This window comes from Loxodonta africana, chromosome 22 (assembly GCF_030014295.1).
Source record: "Loxodonta africana isolate mLoxAfr1 chromosome 22, mLoxAfr1.hap2, whole genome shotgun sequence".
Classification (NCBI taxonomy): Eukaryota; Metazoa; Chordata; class Mammalia; order Proboscidea; family Elephantidae; genus Loxodonta; species Loxodonta africana.
In genome coordinates, this window is record NC_087363.1 from 43,134,452 (window position 1) to 43,149,553 (window position 15,102).

Genomic DNA, 15,102 nt, shown 5'->3' on the forward strand with positions numbered 1-15,102 from the left:
GTGCACAGTAAAATATATGCAAGTACTTAGCTTTTCCTGAGAGCGCTGTTCTTCTCTGGTTCCGGAGGTGTGAGTAGGCTGTGCGGCTGGCTGTTTCTCCCTGAGGAAACTGGGCCAAATGCTACCATTAGCCCACCGCAGCCTGAGGGTTCCCGGCAGTTCAGATCCGGCAAATCCTCTCCACTTCTAAACCGTTTCTTCCTCCCCCTGCTGTTCGGTCCATTTTCTAACTTTGCATTTGATGTTCAGGGTTCCTACCTTGTCATAAATATAATCATTTCACTTTTTTTTTGGGTCTTTGTTGTAAGAGAGTTCACCAAAAGCATCTGACTACTCCACCGTCTTGGCCCCAGTTCCTCCATTTGTGCGGATTTTTGTTTTCTTTATGTTGAGGTGTAATCCATACTGAAGGCTGTAGTCTTCGATCTTCATCAGTAAGTGCTTCAAGTTCTCTTCACTTTCACCTAGCAAGGTTGTGTTATCTGCATAACGAGGGTTGTTACTGAGCCTTTCTCCAATCCTGATGCCACATTCTTCTTCATATAGTCCGGCTTCTTGGATCATTTGCTCAGCATATAGATTGAGTAGGTATGGTGAAAGGATACAACCCTGACACACACCTTTCTTGACTTTAAACCAAGCATTATCCTCTTGTTCTGTCCAAATAACTGCCTCTTGATCTATGTACAGGTTACTCATGAGCACAATTAAGTGTTCTGGAATTCCCATTCTTTGTAATGTTATCCATAATTTGTTATGATCCACACAGTCAAACGGCTTTGCATAGACACAGGTAAACATCTTTCCAGTATTCTCTGCTTTCAGCCAGAATCCATCTGACATCAGCAATGATATCCCTTGTTCCATGTCCTTTTTTGAATTTGGCTTGAATTTCTGGCAGTTCCCCGTCAATATACTGCTGCAGCTGCTTTTGAGTGATTTTCAGCAAAATTTTACTTGTGCGTGATATTAATGATATTGTTCTACATTTGTTTGGATCACCTTTCTTGAGAATAAGCATAAACAGATTTTTTTTTTTCTAGTCAGTTGGCCAGGTAGCTGTCTTACAAATTTCTTGGTATAGACAAGTGAGCACCTCCAGCGTTGTATCTGTTTGTTGAAACATCTCAATTGGTATTCTGTCAATTCCTGGAAGCTTGTTTTTTGGCAGTGCCTTCAGTGCAGCTTGGATTTCTTCCTTCAGTTCTATCCATTCTTGGTCATATGCTACCTCCTGAAATGGTTGAACATCAGCTGATTCTTTTGGGTGCAAGGACTCTGTTTATTCCTTCCATCTTCTTCTGATGTTTCCTGTGTCATTCAATATTTTGCCCATAGAATCCTTCAAAATTGCAACTAGAGGTTTGAATTTTTTCTTTAGTTTTTTCAGCTTGAGAAATGACAAGTGTCTTCTTCCCTTTCGCTTTTCTAACTCCAGGTGTTGCGCATGCCATTGTAATACTTTACTTTGTCTTCCTGAGCTGCCCTTTGAAATCTTCTGTTCAACGTTTTTACTTTATCATTTCTTCCATTTGCTTTAGCTACTCTGTGTTCAAGAGCAAGTTTAAAAGTCTCTTCTGACATCCATTTTGGTCTTTTCTTTCTTGTTTTTTAAATGATCTTTGGCTTTCTTCATGTATGATATCCTCAATACCATTCCACAACTCGTATGGTCTTTGGTCACTAGGGTTCAGTGCTTCAAATCTATTCTTGAGATGGTCTCTAGATTCAGGTGGGATATACTCAAGATTATACTTTGGCTTCCATGGACTTGTTTTAATTTCCTTCAGCTTCAGTTTGAACTTGCATATGAGCAATTAATGGTCTGTTCCACAGTCAGCCCTTGGCCTTGTTCTGTCTGATGATATTGAGCTTCTCCATTGTTTCTTTCCACAGATGTAGTCAATTTGATTCCTTTGTACTCCATTGGCAAAGTCCAGGTGCATAGTTGCATTTATGTTGTTGAAAAAACATATTTGCAATGAATAAGTCGTTGGTCTTGTAGAATTCTATCATGTGATCTCCAGTGTCATTTCTGTGTCATCCAGGCCATATTTTCCAACTACCAATCCTTTTTTTTTTTGTTTGTTTCTAACTTGCTCATTACATTCACCAGTAATTTTCAATGCATCTTGAAAATTACTGATCAATTTCAGATTGCAGAAGTTGGTAAAAATCTTCAATTTCCTCATCTTTGGCCTTAGAGGTCATTGCATAAATTCGAGTAATATTCATGTTAACTGGTCTTCCTTGTAGGTATATGAATATTATCCTATTACTGACAGCATTGTACTGTACTTCAGGATAGATCTTGAAATGTTCTTTTTGACGATGAATGCGATGCCATTCCTGTTCAATTTGTCATTCTCGGCATGATAGACCACGTGATTGTCTGACTCAAAATGGCCAGTACCAGTCCATTTCAGCTCACTAATGCCTAGGATATTGATTGTTATGAATTTTATTTCATTTTTGACGACTTCCAATTTTCCTAGATTCATGCTTCGTACATTCTACATTCCAATTTTTAATGGATGATTGCAGCTGCTTTTTCCATTTTGAGTCATGCCACATTAGCAAATGAAGGTCCCAAAAGCTTTACTCTATCCACGTCATTAAGGTTGATTCTTCTTTGAGGAGGCAGCTCTTCCCCAGTCGTATTGTGAGCACCTTCCAACCTGAGGGGCTCATCTTCCGGCACTATATCAGACAATACCTGGCTGCTGTTCATAAGGTTTTCACTGGCCAATTTTTTCAGAAGTTGACTGCCAGGCCCTTCTTCCTAGTCCATCTTAGTCTGAAAGCTCCGCTGAAACTGTTCAGCATCATAGCAACACGCAAGCCTCCACTGACAGACAGGTGGTGGCTGTGCATAAGGTGCATGGGCCAGAATCAAACCCTGGTCTCCTGCATGGAAGATGAGAATTCTACCTCTGAACCAGCTTTGGAACTTTTGCCCTGGTTGCACACAACTGGTTTGATCAATCAGTGTTTCCTAAAATGTGGGCTACATTCGGTTCATGGAACTTGAGAGTACAGATGAAACTCAAGGTAATTTAAAGTGTAACACAGTCATAGCATTAAGTCACACTGCAGCACAAGATGGACAGGTATCCCCTTCTCAGCTCTCCTTCAGTCCTGACTATATCAGAAGAAAGTCTTTCTTTTTACATCTCTCACACTGCCATTTGCTTTTGTTGATAAAGAGCAAGCAGCTTAGGTAAATAACATGCTCCAGATAGAATTTTACAGAATTTTTGTTTCCATTGAATTAATTTTCTATGTACCAGGATAACATGTGGTTCTAGTTTTCCTCTTATTGTAGTTATAGGAAACTTCTCATTTTAAGTAAATTCATTTCAGTACAGAGAGAGTCAATTTTTTAGATCAAATGAAGGAAACAATAATGCTGGTGGTTAACATGCTCAGCTGCTAACCGAAATGTTGGAGGTTCCAGCCCACCCAGAGGCATCTTGGAAGAAAGGCTTGGCAATCTACTGAAAAATCAGCTACTGAAAACCCTGTGGAGCGTAACATAGTTCTACTGTGACACACATGGGGTTGCCATGGGTTGGAATCAACTCAACGGCAACTGTGTTTTTCTTTATGTGAATATGGCAAAAATACTGAAGTCGATGCGCAGTGGTTCGAGTTTGGGAAACATCGTAAGAAACCGTGTGGCAGAAGCTGGCTTGTGCCAAGTCTTTGTGCCAAAATCCTGTCTCTGACTAGGCTCAGAGAGATGTGCGTAGGGTGGAGGTTCTGAGGGAGGGGGCAGCGTGAATTGCACTGCCAGCCTGGGGCTATGGGTCAGCTGGTGGGTCCCATTGCTGTCCCCATCACCAGCCTAACAGTCTCCACCCCTTGCCTCTGCCCACAGAGATCCGCACGCAGCTGGTGGAGCAGTTCAAATGCCTGGAGCAGCAATCCGAGTCGCGGCTGCAGCTGCTCCAGGACCTCCAGGAGTTTTTCCGCCGGAAAGCTGAGATTGAGCTCGAGTACTCCCGCAGCCTGGAGAAGCTGGCTGAGCGTTTCTCCTCCAAAATCCGCAGCTCCCGGGAGCACCAGTTCAAGTGAGAAGGGCAGGGTCTAGGGAGAAGGGAAGCGATGCCGGGTGGGTGGACAGTTGGTGGCAAAGCAGAAAGGGGACAAAGACTCATTAGAGGCAGGTGGCCGGGCCTTTAAGGCCTTGGGGCTGCAACCTACTTATACCACTAAGTCTTAGTCCTCCTTGTGTGTAAGTCTTAGTCCTCCTTGTGTGTAAAGTGGAGATAGAAATAATTTCTATGCATAAGGTTGCTGCAGGGAATAAATGAGTAATCCAAGAGGCGTGCTTATCACAGTAAGCTCTGAGTAAATTGTTGTTGTTATTATGCTACCAAGCCCCAGGCACGAGCTGGCCTCCCTTTGTGCCCAGATGAGACCCCCTCCTCCTTTTAGGACATCGTGACCTGACTCAGTTCCTTCTCACCTGGGGGGGCCAGCCAGCCCACTTCCAAAGTCCTTCAGGATAATTACCTTAGCAATTCTTTTCCATGGAACTGACGGTCAAAGCACTCCTCTCCTCACTCCCTGGGTGCACTAACTCCTTCTCTGCCTTATATACCGTGTGGAAGTGGTACACAAACCCCCCGGAGTCCTAGTTTCTCACCCCCTAGGCTCTGAGTGTGTGATGACTGTCTCCTGCTGCCTCTTCTACTGGGCTCCAGCTGCTCGGGCAGTGATGCGGTGGGCTCTGAATCCCCCAGCTGCACAGCATTCCGGGGGGTGGGACGCAGGAGGTGGCAGACCTCGCATGGACCGTGTTCCCCACACAGGGCTCCTCTCGCAGGCCACCCCATCTAGCACAGTCTTCCTCAGCCATCCTTCCTGGGCTTTCCTCTCCTCCTCAGTTCATCTTCCAGCGATTGACCCTCAACCCAGGAGACGTGCAACCACTTCGTCACATCTGACCCCTGCTCCGTCCTCTTGGTTCCATCCATTTTGCTTTCTATGTTTTTTGCTCTGGCCAGGGAGCTCTCTCTCTTTAAACTCCGCTAAACCAGTTGCCTTCGAGTGGACTCCAACCCATGTGTGAGAGTAGAAATGGCTGATTTTTCAGAAGTAGATCACCAGGCCTTTCTTCCAAGGCACCTCTGGGTGGACTTAAACCTCTAACCTTCCTGTTTGCAGCTGAGCACATTAACCGTTTGTACCAACCAGGGACTCGTCTCCCCTTTAAACTCCTTAAACATCTCCTTTAGTCAGTGCCACAGCACTTCAACACTCAGGTATATGTTTTCTTCTCTTGACATTTAGGGATAAGAAATTGCTTTATTAAAGGGCAAAAAATGCATTAGACATTAGCAAATTACCTGCTTCTTTTTCTACCCAATCTCCTCTATTAAGACTTTCACTGCAGGAGGAAACTCCTGTTAATAACTTCCTCTCAGGCACTGTCTAGCCCCTTTCATACACATAATCTCACTTCTCTGATGTATTTTTTGAGAGGATTTGTGGTTTTATAAGTGATAAAAGTAAAACGTTCATTACACACAATTTAGAAAATACAGAAAAGTAGGAGAAAAAAAAAATCAATCGTAAGGAACCACTGCTCACATTTGGCTTCTGTTATTGACTGTCTTTATGTATCTATGTACACTTTATTTTTTAGAGCAGTTATATGTTAACAGAAAACTTGCACAGAAAGGACAGAGAGCCCCATATACCCGCCCCGTGCCCTGCCCGTCATTTCCCCTCTTATTTACATCTTGCATTTGTGTGATACATTTGTTACAATTGATGAGCCAATATTGACACATTATTGTTAACTAAAGTCCATATTCACATTAGGGCTCACACTTTGTTTGTACAGCCTGTAGGTTGTGACAAATGTGTATCATCATAATGTGTGTACCCACCATATGGCATCGTGCAGTATAATTTCACTGCCCTTAAAATGTCCTGTGCTCTGCCTGTTCATCCCTCCCGAACTACTGGCAATCTCTGACCTTTTTACTCCTCTGGGGTTTTGTCAAGGAGCCCTGGTGGCACAGTGGTTAAGCAGCTCAGCTGCTAACCAAAAGGTCTGCGGTTCAAACCTACTAGCCACTCCGTGGGAGAAAGATTTTGCAGTGAAAGATTTTGCAGTTTATTTCCATAAAGATTACAGCTTTGGAAACCCTATGGGAGCATTTCTACTCTGTCCTATAGGGTCTCTATTACCCTACGTCAACAGGTTTTTGATTTTGGATAGTTTTACCTTTTCCAGAATGACGTTTAGTCGGAATCATACAATATGTAGCTTTTCCAGACTGGCTTCACTCCCTCAGCAGTATGCGTGTAAGTTTCCTCCATGTCTTTTCACAGCTCAGTGCTTTTTATTGCTGAATAATACCCCACTGTATGCATGTATGTAAACCCTGGTGGCATAGTGGTTAAGTGCTACGGCTGCTAACCAAGAGTTCAGTAGTTCAAACTTGCCAAGCGCTCCTTGGAAACTCTATGGGGCAATTCTACTCTGTTCTATAGGTCACTATGAGTCGGCATTGACGACGGCAGTGTGTTTGGTATGTATGTACCACTGTTTGTTTGTCCGTTTGCCTATTGAAGGGTGTCGTGGTTGCTTCCTTGACTGTCTTTTACTAACAACAACAACACAATAATAATTCCTGAGCACATAACTGAGTGCTTACTCTGTGCCAGGTGGGTATTACTGCCCATCTAAAAGATGAGGACACTGAGAGAATTGTAAACTTTTACTTAAAACACACACACACACACAAAAGATGAGGACACTGAAACTCTGAGAAGGCAACTTGTCCAAACATGTGCATGGACCTGCAATTAGAAAGAGGCAGACCTGGACCTGCCACCCTTATTCTGCCAGCCCAGCCTGAGATGAGAGGGGACTTGGGCCAGCCTGAGGACAGCAGGTGTTTGGGCACACAGGTACAAACACACACAGAAACTCACCTCTCTGGTTGAGCTGTCACTGGAACTTTCTGTGTCTTCGGCCATCACCAGCTGTAGGCACAAGGCTGCGTGTGGTGGGGGTGGGGCCTCTCCCCTTCCCAGTGTGAATGTGAGGGAGAGATAGAGGAGGGCAGGGACCAAGGGAGCATCGAGGAGGGGTCCCCTTATCCTTTGCATTGCTTGTAATGAGCTCGGTCAGCCCTTCAAGGGTTCATTAACCAAGGCCACCAGACGGAACGAGAGGCGCAGCTGGCAGCTGGGTGAACAGGGCTGAGTGACACACCATGAAGGTTTAATTAGGACGTGGGCCCACACCATTGCAGCTGGGGAGGGCCCTCTGCACAATGCTAATGTGATGGTGTGGTACCGTGGCTCTGGAAGCAGAGAGTCTCTAGGGCAGGCTGGACTCACCCTTTGACCCCAGGCCCAACCAGTGTGACCCAGCTGCCTCCTCTTGGAGCTCAGTGCCTGTGGCCTGTGCTGCACTGGAGACCCTTCATCCTGGCTCTCTGAGAACCCTCATCCGGCTGTCCTACTGATACTTCATTTAAGAGTGTCCATCTGTGTTCCAAGGAGTCTCTCAGCACCTTGAGGGCAGGGCCAGGTCTTGCCATTTTATTCCCCCAGCAATGGCCCCAGTGCTGGGGGTGGAGACTGAGTGTTTCTGATGAGAGAAAGGAAGGAAGGAGGGAGGGGGAAAGGGAGGTAGGAGTGAGGAGAGGAGAGAGGAGACAAAAGAAGGAAGGAGGAAGGGAGGGAGGGAGGAAGGAGATATCCTTGCTCTATAAAGCCCACCTTGGCTGAGAGATTTGGTTTAGGAAGGGAGGTGAGTTGTCCAAGGTCTCACAGGAAACGAGTGGGGGAACCAGACAAGGCCTCAGGTCTCTTGACCTGAGTCCAGTGCTCCATTTGCTCTATGGTCCACCTCTCTCTAAGGGCGATAGGCCCAGACGTCTGTCTACCTGAGCAACTGAAAATGTTATAGCTGCCCAGGAGGTGCTGTGTCTCTGGGCTAAGTTCCAGGTGGCATGTTACCCAAAGAAAGGCTCAGATGCTGACTTCGGAGGGCTTACCTGGGGTAGGTGAAACACACAGACAACAATATCATCATATGTTTTCATTCTCACATCACATATTTCTATTCGAACAAACCTCTCAAAACACTCTGACATCTTGGCTCTCTTACAGTCCTTATGATAACCCAGAGAAGTAGTGGAGGAGCAGAGGGTTTTGTCTCACACAAACTGAGCACCAGAAGGGGCGAATGACTTATTTAACAAGGATGCACTGTGAACTGCTGAGTTCGAAAATCCAGGGACCCCAACTTCTGGCTCGGGCTTCTCTTTCCAAGAAGCCACATGGTCGCTCATTTATTTAAACTGCATTCATTGAGGACCTCTTGTTTTCCTGTTCTGGGCTCAGTGCTGAGGTTACAAAGATGAACAAGATGCTCTCTGATGTTGTACTCTCTCTTGAGAGAGAAGAGCAGGCTTGGGGAACCCCCAGTAGTCAGGCCCGGCACCCAGACCCTGTGGTTCTGGTGTTTGAACACTGTCCCCACTTGCCCTTCAGGCCTCAAAGTTTAGTCGTCACTTCGTCTGATAAGCTTCCTTGATTCTGCCTGGTACCTTCCTCTGCGTGCCTGTAATAATCTGTATTTATGTATTTGTTTATTCAGCCAGCATTTACTGAGGCTCTGCCACGTGCCAGAGGTCCCTGGGTGGCGCAAACAGTTTGTGGTCGACTACTAATCTAAAGGTTGGAGGTTTGAACCCACCCAGTTGCTCTTTGGAAGAAAGACCTGGTGATCTGCTTCTATAATGATTATAGCCAAGGAAATCAATCCTATGGAGCAATTCTACTCTGTAGCACATGGGATTGCCATGATCGGAATTGACTCCGTGGCAATGGGAAAAAACAGGACCGTGTGCCAAACCCTGCATTGACAGTGGTGAACAAGATAGATTTGGTTCGTGCTACAGTGGAATTTATCATTTAGTGGAGGAGATAAAGAATAAAAGATTAAAAAAAAAAAAGACAAACTGTAATCAAATGACTGCTAAGATGGAAACAAATATAACACTAAGTTTTCTGGTTATCTGCGGCTGTGTAACAGTGATACTCCAAAACTGTGTACCCCAAAACTTAATGCACCTTGTGATTTTGTGGTGCAGGAATATGAATAGGGCTCAACTGGGTGGTTTTTCTGTTTTAGATGGTATGGAGTGTATCACTCGGTGTTAACTAGCTGGTCATGTATAGGGTCTTTTTGAGTCGGAATTGACTCCGGCAACGGGTTTTGTTTGGTCTGGTCCAGAGGGTCCAAGGTGGCTTCACGTACATGCCTTGGTGGATCAGCTGGGGACTGGCTCAGCAGAGCCATCTTCCTCTTCATTTAGACTGTCCAGCCAGTGTTAGACTTCCAACATGGTAGCTCAGGGCTCCAGGAGAGCAAGGTGAATGCTGTAGTCCCCTTAAAGTCTAGGCCCAAAACCGGCATGGTGTCACTCCCCTGTGTTCTGTGGGTCAAAGCTGCCATAGCCCCAGCTCAGCTTCAAGGAGAGTGGACATGAACCCCTCTTTTCAATGAGTGGAGTGTCAGAGGCAATCCTCTTCTGTTCACCACACAGAGCTAAAGCGGCAATCAAGGAAGGTTTCTGGAGGCAGTGGTGCTTCAGCTGAGACCTGAGAGATGAGGAGGCGCAGCCATGGGCACAGCGTGAGGGGAGAGAGGCCAGTGAGGCTGGAACTAGTGAATGAGGGGAGGGGGAGGCCACTGAGTCATCATAAGCAGAGAGTAGCACAGTCTGATTTATATTTTTAAAAGATCACCTTGGACTGGAGGGGGCAAGAGTGGAACTGAGGAGATCACAGGAACCAGGGGGTGATTATAGCTCTCCAGGCAGGAGGTGATGTTGGCCTGGGGAGAAGGAGAGCACATGGGGAGAAGTGGGCAGAGGCAGGGAAAGATGCTGGGCACTCTTTCAGAGGTAGAATTGCAGAAAAGACAGAGATCAAGGATGTCCCCGTTTCTGACTTGAGATGGAAACGACTTAGGGAGGGGGTGCGGTGTGAGGCAGAAGCTCCCACCCTGTGTTGGAATGTCCCCTTTTTGACAACCCCTAGATTACAAGCTCTGAGATGGCAGGGATGGTGGCTGTTAACTGGCACCTCTGGCACCTGGCACAAGGTTTGACACATGGTTGTTACTTACAAAATGTTGGTTGGTTGAAAGAATGGATGAAGGTCAAGTGGTAATTAGAGTCGGTCGGGGGGTTGGGGTGGGAATGCCCTGGGTGGAGCAAATGGATAAGTGCTTGGTTGCTAACCGAAAGATTGGTGGTTCGAGTCCGCGCAGAGGTGCCTCAGAAGAAAGACCTGGTGATCTGCTTCTGAAAAACTAGCCAATGAAAGCCCTAAAGAGCACAATTCCACTCTGACGTACATTGGCTCGCCGTGAGTCAGAATTGACTCAATGGCAACTGGTTGATTTGGGGGTTTGGGGGGCAAGGAAGGGGGCACATTTGTCTTCTGACTGCCTTAGGACCTTGGTGAGGCCATCGGGTGAAGGGTCACCCACTCATGCACCTGGCATCAGATACAAGGTTGACGAGAGGACAGATGTGGATTTTCCAATGCTCTCCTCATCTGGGGACTCAGGACCAGCAGAAGGATGAGCAGTAGTTCTCAAAGTGTGGTCCCTGGACCAGCTGCATTGGCTTTACATGGGGACATGTTAGCAATGCAGAATCTGGGGCTCAATCAGAAACTCTGGAGGTCAACAGATTAATCTCCTCTTGGGGATCCTGATGACCGTTCAGGTTTAGGAGCCACTGGGCATGGTGATTTTCTAGATGATAAATTGTTTACAACTCGCTTTCTTCCTGCTCTGGCCTTCCACACCCCTCCTCTTCACCAGCACAAATCCCTAACTCATTGCCCTTTCCAGGCCAGGCCTACCTGAGGTTGGCGTTCCCTTCTGAAGGCTTGGGGCTGGGACGTGTTCCTTAGCAGGTGCAGGCATGAAGGGCGGTGACAGCAGGGGCTTCACACCCTTCCTCTTGTCCTGGTGGCTGTTCACCTTCAAACAAGTTGCATAATTCCAAGAAGCCAGAGGTTTTCTGGAACTAAGACTCTTTTCTTTCTCCAGAGATGTGTTTTGTAAAGCACCAATACTTTGAGTTGTTTGGTTTAAAAAACAAAAGGGAAAGAGTGAGAAAGAGATGGTTCTGTGGGCAACACAGTTTGGGAACCATGCCTGCCCTGTGCCTCTCAAGCATTAGTATTTGGAAGCCTCTGGTATTTTGCAATAAATACACCTGTTGATTTCTTTTTGGAAGCTATTTAACCGTAGGAGCACACCAAAAAACCAAAACCAAACCCACTGCCTATGAGTCAATTCCAACTCATAGTGACCCTATAGGACAGAGTAGAACTGCTTCATAGGGTTTCCAAGGCTGTAAATCTTTATAGAAGCAGGCTGCTACATCTTTCTTCTGTGGAGCAGCTGGTGTGTTCAAACCACCTACCTTTCAGTTAGCTGCTGAATGCTTACCCACTGTGCCACCAGGGCTGCTAGGAGCATAACCCACCCACCAAACCCACTGCCGTGTAGTCATTCTGACTCACAGCAACCCCACAGGATTTCCAAGGCTGTAAATCTGTATGGAAGCAGACCGCCACATCTTTCTCCGGTGGAGCCGCTAGTGGTTTCGAACCACCGACCTTTCAATTAGCAGTCGATCACTTTAACCACTGAGCCGCTGGGGCTCCTTCCTAGGAGCATACCTCCCCCATAATATATATTAATATTTTACAAAACTAGCATCCCTCAGGACCCAGGTCGAAAAGCTCTGTTCTAGACAAACGCCAAATTTCCCCTGAAATAGAGGTATTCTATTCGAATAAAAAAAAAAAAATTTTTTTTTTTTTATTCGAATAGTGTGCTGTGTTTTAGGTGACAAAGCCCCTTCTATTCTGACTCACTTGGTTTTGCTACCCCTCCCTTCCCACGGGATTTACCTAGTGAAAAATGCTATATCTGGGAGGTTTAAGTGTTGGTTGCTGCTATTTGAACAGCAGACAAAAAAAGAAAGAAAAAGGAAGGGAGGGAAGGAGGGAGGAAAGAAGGAAGGAAGGAGGGAGGGAGGAAGGGAAGGAAGGAAGGAAAGAAGGAAGGAAGGGCAAATTGTATTCAAATATGTTTCAAGTGTTTGGGGAAAATTAGAATTTGGAAAGAGCTGGGAAGCATGTGGGTAGTTAATGAATAATGGCTAGTACACTATTCAAAGCAGTTTTTAAAGCATCTTTCAGCTCCAAGGAGCAGTTGGAAGGGAGGATACCATCGAGTCCCTAACTTGATTGCCAAGAAAACACTCCTTACTGAGGGTACAGCATCTCAGAGTTTTTCACAGATGTAGCGTTTCCCTAAAAAGATGCTATAATCTTGACTTAGCCTTCCAGGCTCATCCTAAACAGAGAAGCACGCTTGTAACATGTAAATCGATTCCATAAATATTCAAGAGAGTCAGAATTAAAAGGCTTGTTCAGAATCAGGTGAGGATAGTGGAGAAAGACTTGCAGGTGGGGCTTGGTCTCCATTCACAGCAACTACTGTTACTCATGTTTCACCAGTCTCGGCAGCTCCCACTCGCAGCCTACTTTCAAGCTGGTGTTCTTCCCATACGCTCTTTCTGATTATTGGGTGCCTGTGCTGTGCAGGTTGTTTAATATTTCAAACATCCTCCCACATCCATATTACCTTGTGCTATGTGCTTTATTGGAAATCCTGGTGGTGTAGTGGTTAAGTGCTACGGCTGCTAACCAAAAGGTTGGCAGTTCAAATCCTCCTGGTGCTCCTTGGAAACTCTATGGGCAGTTCTACTCTGTCCTATAGGGTTGCTGTGAGTTGGAATTGACTCGAGGGCAGTGGGTTTGGCTTTTGGTTATGCACTCTAATAAATGTTTTACATGCATAATCTCATTTAAAATCTTCACAGTAACCTTCATGACCTGTGGGGCAGGTAATCTCTCCATCTTTCTAGTTGAAAAAATTGAGATTTTGAGAAATTGAGTAATTCGCCCAGAGGGACACAGCTAGAGCGGGAAAGTAGCAGAGCTAGGATTCGGATCTTGGTTTATCTGGATCCAAAATGCAAAACTGCTTATAGCTCATGTCTTTGGACTGTCCCCTCACCTCTCTGGGCTGGTTTAGTGTTCCCCAAGGGTCACCCATCAGTCTAGACCACATCCTTCCTGTGTGGGCGTCAGGGCTACCCTCGTCTCCCCCTGGTCAACTCCTGCTTATCCCACAAGATCCAGCTCAGGAGTCACCCCTTCTGGGAAGCCCCTGCTGTTGTTCCCAGGCCCACAGTCAGCTGCTGTCTCCTGTGCCCTCCCACAGGGCTCTGTCTGTGTCTCCCTCATGGGGCTTTGGCCAGATTATCGAGGGATGATCCAATTCGTATGCCTGGTTTTCCCTTGTTAATCTGCCAGCTGCTCGAGCAAGGGGTCGTTGCTTCGTCTTTTTATTTTATTTTATTGTGCATCAAGTGAAAGTTTACAGAGCAAATTAGATTCCCATTCAATAGTTTGTACATGAAGTGTTTCATGGCATTGGTTTCATTCCCCATAATGTGTCAGCACTCTCCCCATTTCAACTCTGGGTTTCTCATGTCCTTTTGTCCTAATTTTCTACCCCTTCCTGCCTTCTCATCTTTGCTTTTGGGCAGATATTGCCCTTTTGATCTCAATAATTGATTGTTCTAAGGAGCATGTTCCTCCTGGGTGTTATTATTTATTTTATGGGCTTGTCTATTGTTTGGCTGGAAGGTGGTCTCTTGGAGTGGCTTCAGTTGCAGGTCAGAAGGGTATCTTAGGGTCGTAGTCTCAGAGGTTCCTCCAGTCTCCGTCAGATCAGGAAATCTGGTCTTTTTTGTGAATTTGATTTTTGTTCTACATTTTTCTCCCGCTCTGCCCGGGAGCCTCGGCTGCGATCCCAGTCCGAGTAGCTGGTAGGGGTAGGCAGGCACTATCTAGTTCTGGTCTCGGGGTTGTGTAGGATGTGGTTCATGCGGTCCATTAGTCCTTTGGACTAATGGCTCTTTTGAGTCTTTGGTTTTCTTCACTCTTCTTTGCTCTTTGACAGCTGCTGAAAAGCTTTTAAGACCCCCAACACTACTCACCAAAAGAGGATATAAAATATTGTCTTTATGAAACATGTTGTGCCAATTGACGTAGATGTCCCCCAAGTCATTTGCCTTCCAGGCAACAGGCCATTTCTATTCTCTGTCTCTCTCCACCTGATATATAATAGAAGCTTTATCAAAAATTTTTGAATGAATAAATGACAAGACTAGATACTACCGAATGCTCTCTTCAAACATACAAAGTTTATATACAGATATACAAACTGTGGGAACAGTTTCAGAGCAGCAGACTTCAACCTAACCTTTTTTGTTGTTAGTTGAGGTTGAGTTGGTTCTGACTCATGGTGACCCCATGTGCAACAGATTGAAATGCTGCCTGGTCCTGCACCAGCTTTACAGTCATTGGTATACTTGAGTCCATTGTTGCAGCCACTGTATTTTGAGCACCTTCTAATCTAGGAGGCTCATCTTCCAGTGCTATATCAGACAGTATTGTATTGTGATCCATAGGGTTTTCACTGGTTAATTTTCAGAAGTGGATTCCGAGACCTTTCTTCCTAGTTTGTTTTTATCTAGAAGCTTTGTTGAAACCTGCCCACCATGGGTGACCCTGCTGGTATTTGAAATACCAGTGTCATAACTTCCAGCATCATAGCAATACGCAAGCCACCACAGTATGATAAACTGACAGATGGGTGGTGGAACTCAACCTTAAGAACATTCTAAGAACCAGAGCTGTCCAGTAATGAAAGGGCTGCCTTGGGAGGGAATGAGTTCCCAACCAGTGGAGGCGTGTAAACAAAGGCTAGGTATTTTAGCAGAGCATTTCCGTAGCATGTTGGGTGGTCAGACCAGGTCAGTGTTCCTCAAAATGAGGGAGGGATCACTGATGGCACATGAATCATTAAATATTGAATTGTCTATTCAATTTTCTTCAACCAATTCAGTTGCCTCAAGGAGAAAGTCTCAGTTTGGTACTAGTGTGTTGTTAACACCTCTC

The 15,102-nt window shown here is 45.7% G+C and overlaps 1 protein-coding gene across 7 annotated transcripts in view; it reads left to right on the plus strand.

Annotated features, from left to right (window-relative positions):
• The window catches only part of SRGAP3 (SLIT-ROBO Rho GTPase activating protein 3), a 335,902-nt gene that overhangs the window by 152,906 nt on the left and 167,894 nt on the right, over positions 1 to 15,102 (plus strand). For all 7 annotated transcript variants that reach the window (XR_010319058.1, XR_010319059.1, XM_064274982.1 and 4 more), the window contains exon 2: positions 3,881 to 4,073. Coding sequence is in view for 4 of the 7 variants with exons in the window: in XM_064274982.1 (XP_064131052.1) it covers positions 3,881 to 4,073 (193 nt within the window). In the remaining 3 variants the exon portion in view is untranslated. The remainder of the gene's footprint in view (positions 1 to 3,880; positions 4,074 to 15,102) is intronic.